Raw genomic sequence first — 12623 nt, 5'->3', positions numbered from 1 at the left:
TATTGCCACCCATGGGTGCGTCCATATAGGCGCACTAACAAAGGCCCCATTCATCTCCGGGGTCATCTTGAGGGATGTGTGGTGCTATATCTCTCCATTTTTTTCTCTTCTTCTTAAGCAGACGTTGCACCGCCACCCTCTGCACGCACAAATCCCCCCAAGGACTGCTCAATTTGCCCTTGTTTTGGTTGCCACTTTCTCTTTCACTGTGCTCCACTGAGGTTGCCTGTGCGGGGTGTTTCCGCATGGAAGCATCCCCGCAACCTTTGTGCGTTTTAACTCCTGAAGAGCTGCACTGGCTCGAATCATGACTTCCTCTCTGTGTTATGTTTTTAGGCTGCAGTGTCATGGTTCCCCCGTGTGCCTTAAAGAGATTTTTTTACTTTTATATGCTCATAAACAATTAACCTGAGCTGGTGAGTAGTTTTGAAATGCTAATCTACCCATTTTAACACACCAGTGCACCTCATCTACATGTAGGTTAATGCAACAAGATAAAGCATGTACCATTTAGTGAAGCTTCTTTTTTTATTCTAAGTATTTTTCATGGGTGGCCCAGAGGGAATTAAACCTCTAACCGTGGCAGTATAGGACGCCTTATATTCTATTACACAAGCAGATAATTATCATTGTTAGCAATAGATCTTATAGTGACAAATACACACGCATGGGTTTGAATACACTGGATGTGAGTTTGGAACAAGAATAACAGAAGAGAAATAGAGTTTATCCATCTATAACATGTATTTATTCATGCTGGTGGCCATCAGGCTCCACAATATGAGAACTATTAGGACTTTAAGAACTTTAAACATGCACTATCTACCTTTAAACATGCACTATCTACCTTTAAACATGCACTATCTACCTTTAAACATTTACCTCTCCTGTGTTTCACTCTGTTTGTTGATGTTGCTGCTTTGACACCTGAATTTCCCTCTGGGGATTAATAAAGGTTCATTTTATCTTATCTTATCTTATCTTATCTTAAAGCTCCAATACATGAGGTACACCTGTTTGGAAGTATATATCTGAATATAAATACATGTTATAGATGGATAAACTCTATTTAACTTGTGTTATTCTTGTTCCAAACGCACATGTATAGTGTAAAGTAAGTGTAAAGTGCGCCAGTGGTTAGAGTCCAAGATGGTTGCAGATAGTGCATGTTTAAAGGTAGATAGTGCATGTTTAAAGGCAGATAGTGCATGTTTAAAGGTAGATAGTGCATGTTAAAAGGTAGATAGTGCATGTTTAAAGGTAGATAGTGCATGTTTAAAGGTAGATAGTGCATGTTTAAAGGTAGATAGTGCATGTTTAAAGGTAAATAGTGCATGTTTAAAGGTAGATAGTGCATGTTTAAAGCAGTGGCGGCCGGCCAATAGAGGGTGCTAGGGCGCCGCCCTCCCTGAATCACACGCAAAAAAACATTACTACTACTACTAATAATAATAATAAAAATTATAAAAATTGTCAATATTTGTGTTTTAAATATGGAATGCATCCACTAATATGTGTAATTTGATTGTAATGTGATTATATTTTGTATTAATAATCTGAATCTGTAAAGTAACTAAAGTTGTCAGATACATGTAGTGGAGTAAGAAGTCTAATAGTTCCCTCTGAGATGTTGTGGAGTAGAAGTAGAAAGTAGCAGAACATGGAAATACTCAAGTAAAGTACCTCAAAATTGTATTAATGTACTTAGTTACATTCCACCACTGAGTACATTTTATACTGTTGTATTTTTCTAAGCATTATTTACTCTTCCTGTTGCATGTTAAAAGGTAGATAGTGCATGTTTAAAGGTAGATAGTGCATGTTTAAAGGTAGATAGTGCATGTTAAAAGGCAGATAGTGCATGTTTAAAGGCAGATAGTGCATGTTTAAAGGCAGATAGTGCATGTTTATGATCACAAACTAGAGGTCACCGTCCGTGTTTGTGTACTAATACCTCAGTAGTGCACCTCATCTACATGTAGGTTAATGCAACAAGATAAAGCATGTACCATTTAGTGAAGCTTTTTTTTTTTATTCTAAGTATTTTTCATGGGTGGCCCAGAGGGAATTAAACCTCTAACCGTGGCAGTATTGACGCCTTATATTCTATTACACAAGCAGATAATTATCATGGTTAGCAATAGATCTTATAGTGACAAATACACATGCATGGGTTTGGAACAAGAATAACAGAAGATAAATAGAGTTTATCCATCTATAACATGTATTTATATTCAGATATATACTTCCAAACAGGTGTACTTCATGTATTGGAGCTTTATGATCACAAACTAGAGGTCACCGCTCGTGTTTGTGTACTAATACCTCAGTACTATTTACTACCAAGTTGTGTCCCCTGGTTTTGTTTGGACTGCAATTAAAAATCAGCCAATTGGAACAGCCGGAAGGAGGGTCCACTGTGCCTGGAGCAAGGCATGTCAATCAAACCCTGGGTAGCCAATCAGTGGGCACGCTGGAGAAGGGGGCGGGACTACTTGTCCTGTCAGAGAGAGAGAGAGAGAGATATAGAGAGAGAGAGAGGTGGAGAGAGAGAACAAGCGAATGAGAGAAGAGGCTCTGGAGCAGCGCCTCGCACTGTTCTACTGGATTGTACTTCATCGGGAGTTTGCGGTTTGGCAGGTTTATATACATCAAAACAGAACAAAGAGAAACGGCTCTACAGTGCTATAAAAGAAGAGAGAGAAAAGAATAAAGCGAGGGGAGAAATCTCGGCGACTGAATTACAAAAGGACACTCTGCTAATGTTTTTCACATCCAAAAGGGGATTGTACATTGTGGAGAATTTGCAAAAGGCTTTTTTTGTTTTTTTGCAAAACTTTGTATGGGACGCTGCTTCTTTTTTTTTTTTCCTGTATATTTGAATTTTAATGCTCACAATTTCATCCCAGCAAACTTTTCTGCACATGGTTTCCAAAGGGCTTTTTGGTGAAACCTGGATTTTTTATTCCCATGCACAACTAGAAATGTTGTAAATACCAATTTTGCAGCTTTTTTTTTGTGCGTTTTTACGCGCGTCCATGGTATTGCGAAAAAACTACTCATACTTTTAAAAAGTTTGAATAATTCATGAGATAGAATTTGAGAAAGAAGTGACTGTAAAAAAAAGAGGAGGGGGTTTATCTCCACAAACATATTCATAAGGGTTGACGGAATGGCCACCGCGGCTTCCAATCCTTATCTGCCCAGCAATAGCATCCTCTCCACCGGCTCCATCGTGCACTCTGACTCCGGAGGTGGTGGCATGCAGCCGGGCAGCGCTGCGGTGACTTCTGGGTCTGGGGTCTACAGAGGGGACCCCTCAGTCAAGATGGTGCAGAGTGACTTTATGCAAGGCAACGGTGGACACATGCTGAGCCACGCGCACCAGTGGGTGACATCCCTGCCGCACGCTGCAGCCGCAGCAGCTGCAGCCGCGGTGGCTGCTGCAGAAGCCGGATCACCGTGGTCGTCGAGTCCGCAGCAGCAGGATGGGAAAAACTCCGATCTGCACACGGGGACTGCTTTGCACCACAGGCCGTCTCACTTAGCACCCCATCAGACTCATGCTGGAGCTTGGGGGAGCACCACTGTGGCGCATATTAACTCCATTTCGGGTGCACAACAGCAGCAGCAGCAGCAGCAGGCGCTCATCTACTCCCAACCTGGAGGGTTCACTGTGAATGGCATGCTGAGTCCAGGCAGCCAGAGCTTGGTGCATCCTGGTTTGGTGAGGGGGGACACTCCAGATCTGGATGCACACCACCACCACCATCACCACCAGCATGCACATCACCAGCAGCACCACGTCAACAGCCATGATCAACACTCAGACGACGACACGCCGACTTCGGATGACCTGGAGCAGTTTGCAAAGCAGTTCAAGCAGAGGAGAATCAAACTGGGTTTTACGCAGGCGGACGTCGGATTGGCGCTTGGCACCCTCTATGGAAACGTCTTTTCTCAGACCACAATCTGCAGATTCGAGGCTCTGCAGCTCAGCTTCAAGAACATGTGCAAGCTGAAGCCTTTGTTGAACAAGTGGCTGGAGGAGGCCGACTCCACTACAGGCAGCCCGACAAGCATCGACAAGATAGCTGCACAAGGGAGGAAGAGAAAGAAGCGCACGTCCATCGAAGTGAGCGTAAAAGGCGCACTGGAGAGCCACTTCTTGAAATGCCCAAAACCCTCGGCGCAGGAGATCACCGGCCTGGCGGACAACTTGCAGCTGGAGAAGGAGGTGGTTAGAGTGTGGTTTTGCAATAGGAGACAGAAGGAGAAGAGGATGACGCCTCCAGGAGTGGCTCAGACGCCCGAGGATGTGTACTCTCAGGTCGGCAATGTGAGTGCAGAAACACCGCCACCCTCCATGGACTGCAAACGAATGTTCAGTGAAACATAGAAAAATATTTTATATGAAATTAATTACACATTTTTTTTGATACTGTGATTGTGAGACTGCAAAAATGTTATCTATTTTTCACCATGCAGAAAAAAGAAAAACCCCTTTTTCCTCCCAAACCCAAACCCAAACAAAAACGCACCTTCTTCTTCTTCTTCTTCCAGGCGCCTGAAATGTCTTAACCTAAAAGGGTTTCCTTTCTGCTTTTTTCTTTCAGGGGCATTTTTTAGTAGATTACTTAAAAGATGCGAGTGAAGCGAGCGACCAGAGGGTGACAACTACAAGTTCATTCCACCAGGTAATTTTGGCGCATTAAAAACACACCAAGAGGAAAATTGTTTTTATTCTTTTTAATATTCTTCCCCAAAAAATACTCCCTCTCATTATCCTGTGTTTGATTGAAGAAACAAAAAGGAGATTTTGTATATTTAGAAATGGGACTGAACAGCCTTCTCCAACAATAACAAGAACAAGAGTGACATCCACGACGCTTCCATCATGATTTATTTTTCTCAGAAGTGGACTGCATGGTTTCACTCACACACACACACAAGGAGGATTAGGGATTTTTTTTTTTTTTTTTGAGGCCCAGAAAGAACCAGGACCAGGACTTTTCCCCTCCTGATCATCATCTCTTTTTGGAGTTTTTTTATTATTATTTAAAGGACTTTGATGAGTGGATTTTTCCTCTTTTTTTTCCAGAGCATAAGACATTTGAAAAAGACTTCAACTGCACTTATTTGAGAAAAAAAATCTGTTGCCAAGTGTGACTGAGTGGGTGCTGTGGATATACTATTATTGCTGCCCTTTCTAAGCAGTATTCTTTGGTAGGTTTTAATAAACAAAACTCTGTAAAAACTGGCAATATAGATCACTAGATCAGATACTGATCTGACTTATTTACTTTATATTTTTCATCAGTTTTAATATTTTATTCGGTAATTTATTTCCCTCCCCTTGCAGGAAACTTGTGTAAGATGCTTTCCCCTATTTTTTTTTCTTGTTTCATCTTCTTTCTTTATATTTTTTTTTGTTCTATAATTTTGTATTTCTAAAAGGAGCACAAATCATCATAAGCTGACCGTTGTTCTAGGTAATAAGGGTATATTTTGATGTGATAATTTTGATTGTAATTTAATTTTCAGTAGTGGTTCCGTACGAGCTGATTGAGACACAATAAATTTGTTAGAATGAAATGCAAATCATGTTGTGTTTGGAGATTTATATTCTTCTCGCTTTTTTTTTTTAAAAGGGGGTGTGCTATTTTTTTGCATGCAGATAAAATGGTGGACTATTTAGTCCCAGATGAAGCTAATAATAACCTCCATTAGAATACAAAGACTCTTTATAGAGGAAAAGCTTTAATCTAAATATTTTTGTATTTACTAAACTATAAAAAATGGCGTTTTATTCCAGCATGCACGGCACTAAGAGCTCCTAAGTTATAGCCTATAAGCTTACATAAATGTCCAGCAGCGTTTGTTATCATCATCCCATAACTGTGCATTACCATTTAAATGAAACATCGCAGTCAGTTGCAGCAGGCCTGCACAATGGCAAGCCTGTTTGTTTACATCTGCTGCCTCTTGAGGCCTTGGGCGAGAAGCTGGAGCTCTAACCTGCAACCTGCAAAACATGCAACATTTTACATATTTTGTGCAGAAAATACAGAGAAATGCAAACGGTTTGATGCATGTTATGTCATATTTATGTTGCAGTTTATAGTCCAAATTCTGCACTATAATACTGATATAAACACATAATTAATAGCCTGGTTCATGCGTTCATCAGTGCACCAAAAAAAGCTGTATACTCTGCAAAATAATTGATTTAAAGTCATTGCAACAGCGACATTTTTGCAAGATTACGCATGCAAATGCATTCATATAACCTGCAAAACATGCTACATTTCAGATATTTGGTGGAGAAAATAGAGAGAAATTCAAACGGATAATAGTGGATTTTGATGCATGTTATGTCATATTTACGTTGCATTATATTGTCCAGATTCTGCATCATAATACTGATATAAACATATAATTAATAGCCTGGTTCTTGCGCTCATTAGTGCAACAAAAAAAGCTGTATACTCTGCAAAATAATCGATTTACAGTCATTGCAACAGCTACATTTTCCTTGCAATTTCCTTGCAAATGCTTCATAACTCCATCCACATTCATATAACCTGCAAAACATGCAACATTTTAGACATTTGGTGGAGAAAATAGAGAGAAATTCAAACGGATAACAGTAGTGGTTGATGCATGTTATGTCATATTTACGTTGCAGCTTATAGTCCAGATTCTGAATCATAATACTGATATAAACACATAATTAATAGCCTGGTTCATGCGCTCGTTAGTGCAACAAAAAAAGCTGTATACTCTGCAAAATAATTGATTTAAAGTCATTGCAACAGCGAAATCTTTGCAAGATTACGCATGCAAATGCTTCATAACATCCACATTCATATAACCTGCGAAACATGCAACATTTTAGATATTTGGTGGAGAAAATAGAGAGAAATTCAAACGGATAACAGTGAGGGTTGATGCATGTTTTGTATTGTTTACGTTGCAGCTTATAGTCCAGATTCAGCACCATAATACTGATATAAACACATAATTAATATCCTGGTTCATGCGCAACAAAAAAAGCTGTATACTCTGCAAAATAATTGATGTCATTGCAACAGCGACATTTTTGCAAGATTACGCATGGAAATGCTTCATAACTCCATGCACATTCATATAACCTGCAAAACCTGCAGGTGTGCTCTGCAGGTAGATATGTAGTGTGTGTTATAGGATGCGTGGCAGTGGGTCAGAGAGCTTATTGATTGTGTCTGTCCCACAGCAGGCTGGAGTGCTGTTTGACATGCTGCGGATTAATATCTGGCTTGTTGTTGCAGGATTTGTGAGGTGCAGGAAAATGACTGCTCCTAAAGAGGCGCTTGTTTGTGCACTTTTATCTCCTATAATATCTCTAAATGATGGTCAATACTTGGGACTATTTTTCATCTCGGCTCTAAGAGGAAAATGTCTTCCTGGCTTCTAAACTTTCTTTTCCTTTCTTGAGTTGTCTCGCTCGCCTATTCAGCAAAACTCACAAAACGTGTCCTCTCGCTTGCAGGATTTGAATTTCGCGGATGATTTCCCATACTAGTTGCTAAGCAACTGAATTCAATGATATAGAGAAAGTGGGCATCATTTTTCTTTGTCTCCATTAGTAAAAGTGGCAGCAGAAGACACGCTGTATAGCCTATAGGCTGCACATGTGCACTCAAAACTTTATGTTCCTCTGCGTAATTTACACACACGTGTGTTGGTGCATTTGCAAGAAAAAAAAATAATTATGATGCAAAACTGTTTATTTAATTGTGTTATAATATTTGCTGCATGCTGATGGATGCGTTTAAAAATAAAAAGCATGTGTGCAGCGAGGCTCCACTTTGGCCTCATGCTCATTATGCATGCAGCTCCTGCTCCTCTCTATAATAAAACCAATGCAAAGTCACATGACGTGCTAAGATAAGCCCAAGAGAGGAACACTTGAGGTTCATCTAAATAAATCCCCCCAAAAAGCGAGCGGACCTGTGCAGTAAAAACACCTCTCAGCTTGCAGAAATGCTCCAAATCTAGAGCGAGATTTTACGCAGAAAGAGTTTCAAATCTCATAATGGGTTTTGGTTCGCCTATTCTCCAACAGCTTTGCCTTTTGCATGGCTCTTCTAAACCATGTTGGCAGCAGCATGTGTGTGAGTGTGTCTCAGTGTATGTGTGTGTGTGTGTGCATCGAAGTGGAGGGATAAAACACAACTTTTAATGCAACGATTATTATTATTAATAATAATATTTAATGTGCATCATCAACAACCAGCGCCCTTCAGTCAGTCTGACATGCAACTAAATAAAATAAATAAATAAAAATAATCTCTAGTAATTTATATATGCACCTTAACAAATAATAGTCACATAATAAAAATAAAAGTAATATATTTATGATAATAGTTATATGATTATAGCTTTAGGCCCACATCAACTTATGTGTATTTAAATATTAAACTTTTATATTGCTTTGTATTTTTTATGCTTGTAAATATAATGCAATATGTTTAATTATAAGGCTGCTACCGTCAGAGTTGCATGTCACACACTTTACTTCACTTTTTAATTATATATACACGCGTTTAATTATACTTATTATATGTGCATATGGCTTTTTAGACGGTTAAATTAACCTAAATACAGGCTGTTTATACTCTAATATATAAAGTGTAATAAATGCATGCTTTTATTATATCATGCACTCAGTTTTGCACACTTGCAGACGTGATATAGTGTCACTTAAATAGACTACTAACTAGTAAATGTATGGCAGGTCGGTGCGAACGTGCATGTGCACACCCTCATACTGTATTTACTCCACGTGTGCAGCGCATGAATATGGATTATTGTGAGCTGTTCTCTGCAGGGAGTCTTCCTCTTCCGAGTCCACACGGATTTATCTCTGCTGCAGAAAATAATATATATATAAATATATATCCTTCTGTCTGCTGACTTTAGATCAGTATTCTGCTATTTTACAGTAAGTATTCCTCTGATTCATGCCTTCATTTGTGCTGCTGTCATCGGGGTGATTCCATGGATGCAAAAGTCTGCTTCACTTTATTATTATTATTATTATTATTATTATTATTAATAATAATATTATAACATTTTATTTAGATCATAAACTTAGTGTCTATAGTTTAATTTAATTTAATTAATATTATTTTTGTTATTTTTTGAACAAATTCAATTGGGACATGTTTATTATTTTATTATATTATTACATTTATATATATACAAAAATTGGCCATCATGAGTGTTAAACAAGCATTTTATTATTATTATTATTGTTGTATATTATTATGCAGGAGTCTGCTTCACTTTATCATTATTAATAATATCATTACATTTTATTTAGATCATAAACTTAGTGTGTTTAGTGTTTTTATTTAATTTAATTTTAGTTTAATTGATATTTTTGCAGTTGTTATTTTTGTCAACAAATTCAATTGTGACATGTTATTATATCTATATATAATTATATTATTATATTTATATAAATTTGCCATCATAAGTGTTTAACCAGTTTATTATTATTATTATTATTATTATTCAGGTTTATATATAAATAAAGAAGAGAGGGTTACATTATATCTAAGGGACCTTTTCTCTTCTTTCAGAATAAAAAGATAAAGTATAAATTGAGGAGAAAAGATGATAATAGGCCAACATGTAAATATCTCGTATCAAGTGGCAGCAGAAGAAGAAGAGGAAGAAGAAGAAGAGGAGAACGTTTTAAAATATGACGTGACTCTCGGGGGTTTCCTCTCTATAAATTGTGAAGGTCATGGTTTTGTGAGCAGGCAGGATGAAGAGGGAGAGGTAGAGGAGGAGGAGGAGGTGGAGGAAGAGGAGGAGGAGGAGGAGATGCAGAGCAGAGAGGTATAATGTGCTCCAGCAGCATCTCATCTGCTTGTCTGCATTCATAAAGCACATAAAGCTGCTGCTGCTGCTGCTGCTGCTGCTGCTGCTCTATAGACTCCTCTTCCTCCTCTTCCTCCTCCAATGCATTTAATTCAGCAACATTTTGTTAGATTTAATTTACACATTTATAAATGACAGTCTTCTTTTATAAATAAAGATTATTTTATATTTAGATATTTAAAATAAAGTGAGAATAAAGCTTTAAACTTCACTGCAAAAACTCGCATTTTAGAGCTTTAAACTTCACTACAAAAAAAATCACATTTTAGCCTTTAAACTGCTCCAGTGCATCTGCCCAAAACGAGGCAAAAAAAACCTCTAATATTATAGGTGTTTATAATATTATTATTCCTATAGGTGTGTATAATATGTGTTGTTCTCACAATGTTCTGCCTTTGATTTAATTATACATATTTTCAGATTGTAGTGACGTTTCATCATTATAATCCAGATAATATTCCTATAATTTTCTTATTATAGTCTATTCCAATAAGTGTGTTTTAGTTAGTAAACTTAATATTACCAAAACTAAAACACAATAATACATACGAAATGTCTATAAACTTATAATATTCCTATAATTCTTTGCAAGTTTCTGACTTTTTATTGCTTTTAAATACTTTTATTTCGACTCTCCTGGTATCAGTGTACTAGCACTATTCTGCACTTTATTAGCACCTATTTTATTTGTATTTATTTTATTCTTTCCCCATGCACACACACACATGTAGTATTATAAACTGGAAGTTTTTCTGGCAGGAGAAATAATCCTGGTTGTGTGTGTGCTGCAGGTCAGTGAGCAGCGTCCTGCAAAAACAAATATATAAAATAAAATAAATCATATATATAATAAATAGTTATTTGTGTGAACATTTAGTCAGCAGTGTGTGTGTTTCAGCTCTGTCACTAATTTATCTCAGTCGTGTTAAAACTCATCCTTCAGATATATTTGGAGGAAAAGTTCCCTCAGTAATAAACACACTGATAATACACCTTTATAGCAGGATAGACGCATGTTAAGTGTGATTATTTGCAGTTTAAATTCTCCTTATAAATAAAAGGAAACAGTTTAGTTATTATATGTTTGTTGCAGTCAGAGACAGAAGCTTTAAACAGCAGAATAAAAAACAGTTTATTCATGTCGTTTTTTAATCATCAACATCAAAATGATTAAAACAATAATCCCTTAATGATTTTATAAATATTATCTCCTCAATAAAACACAGCTCTAATCCAGATCCTCTGTCTTTCCTTCCTGATGGAGTAGATGTCTCCTCTGCAGCTTCTCTGACCTTACAGTGCCACCCAGTGGTCGTCTAACTCCACAATACAAACACTCCTCTCATTATCTTCACTACAATCAGCTGATTTAATCAAGGTTAATAAATAAAGATGTAGTTTAATGTGAAGATTTAGAGTCTGTAGACACTTAATTTGTTTTTAAGGCACTTAATGTTATTTAATTTATCAGAAGTCTGTTTTTAAAAATATTCAGTGCTGAATGGAAATAGCTGGAAACAAATTAATTCAAAGTCTATTTACTTTCATTTACAAGTTCATTATTTGCTTTTGTGTTAAACAATGCAGGCAATAATCTATTTACAGCACATCACTACTTATGAATAGCATGGCTTATGTATTTTTATTTATATTCCAGTTGTTGTTCAGGTCCATACATGTCGCCCTTGTCCATGTATCATCAAACATATTAACTTTCTAGCTCTGTTTTGTGTCAGTATCAGATGATCCAATGGGTTTATTTGAAGAAATACATTTAATCCATCCATTTCTATTAAAAATCGAAAATCACCACATTTGAGAATACTTGGTTTTCATTGGAGAGAGATGATAATATGTTAGTCCAACAAGTGAAACGTTGATCATCATTAGAGCTGAACGATTTTGCAACAAAAACGTCTAATTGTGATTATTTTGACTGATATTATGATAATGATACTTTTTACATCTTTATTCTCATTTCCATTGAAACACATATTAAAATTATTATAGTGGTGTTTTTCTAGGGTTTTCATCAACCACAGAAATTCTTAGTAGACTAACACTCATACGATGTTGTCGACTAATCGATTCATTGATTTAATCAGATTTGTGAAACTGAGTTTCTCCACAAAGAATCACACAAAAGCATCATTTTAAATCTTAAAAAAGCATAAAAAACGACTGAAGACTGAAGAAATCTTAGTCGACTGAGACCAAAACGACAGATCAGTCGACTAATCGACTAAGAGGAGGCAGCACTGGATTTTTGCAGGGATCTGTACTAAACAAAGATGGTCTTTTGACACACATTTAACAAATATTGTGCATCCTGCGATTTAAAAATGGCAGTAGGACATATTGTGATTTCGATCAAATTTGGATTAATTTTGCTGCCCTATAATCATCATTTAGCATTTTACTCTGATTTCCTTATGTTTTCCTTTTTAAATGACATACACCATAGGAACTTTATCTATCTGTCAGTCTAAACAGGTGTTTCTATAGGCAGGACATGCAAATGACGCTGTAAGTGAGGTCAAGTCTGGCCAAGTTGTTCTTATATATGTTTATATGTGAGCCTCCGTAACATTAGTTATTCTACTCATTGTATCTGTCCAGTGGAAATCTCTAAATGTGGTGATTTGCTTTATGGGTTGAGACAATCCTCCTCCTCCTTCAGCTAAATAGAG

The 12623-nt window shown here is 37.0% G+C and overlaps 1 protein-coding gene across 3 annotated transcripts in view; it reads left to right on the top strand.

The window, feature by feature from the left end:
• Positions 1-12623, top strand: part of pou3f3b (POU class 3 homeobox 3b) — a 171895-nt gene that overhangs the window by 148758 nt on the left and 10514 nt on the right. Inside the window, exons 1-2 of one of the 3 annotated variants that reach the window (XM_074627516.1) lie at positions 2328-4339; positions 4617-5025. The exons of the other annotated variants lie outside the window; for them this stretch is intronic. Of the exons in view, the coding sequence (XP_074483617.1) occupies positions 3173-4339; positions 4617-4715 (1266 nt within the window). The 5' untranslated portion in view covers positions 2328-3172 and the 3' untranslated portion in view covers positions 4716-5025. Of the gene's footprint in view, positions 1-2327; positions 4340-4616; positions 5026-12623 lie in introns of those variants that run through there. 3 annotated transcript variants of the gene reach the window in all.

Source organism: Sebastes fasciatus, chromosome 24, assembly GCF_043250625.1.
Source record: "Sebastes fasciatus isolate fSebFas1 chromosome 24, fSebFas1.pri, whole genome shotgun sequence".
NCBI classification, from domain to species: domain Eukaryota; kingdom Metazoa; phylum Chordata; class Actinopteri; order Perciformes; family Sebastidae; genus Sebastes; species Sebastes fasciatus.
The sequence above is the reverse complement of the archived record's forward strand: the minus strand, read 5'-3'. Positions and strand labels throughout refer to the sequence as shown.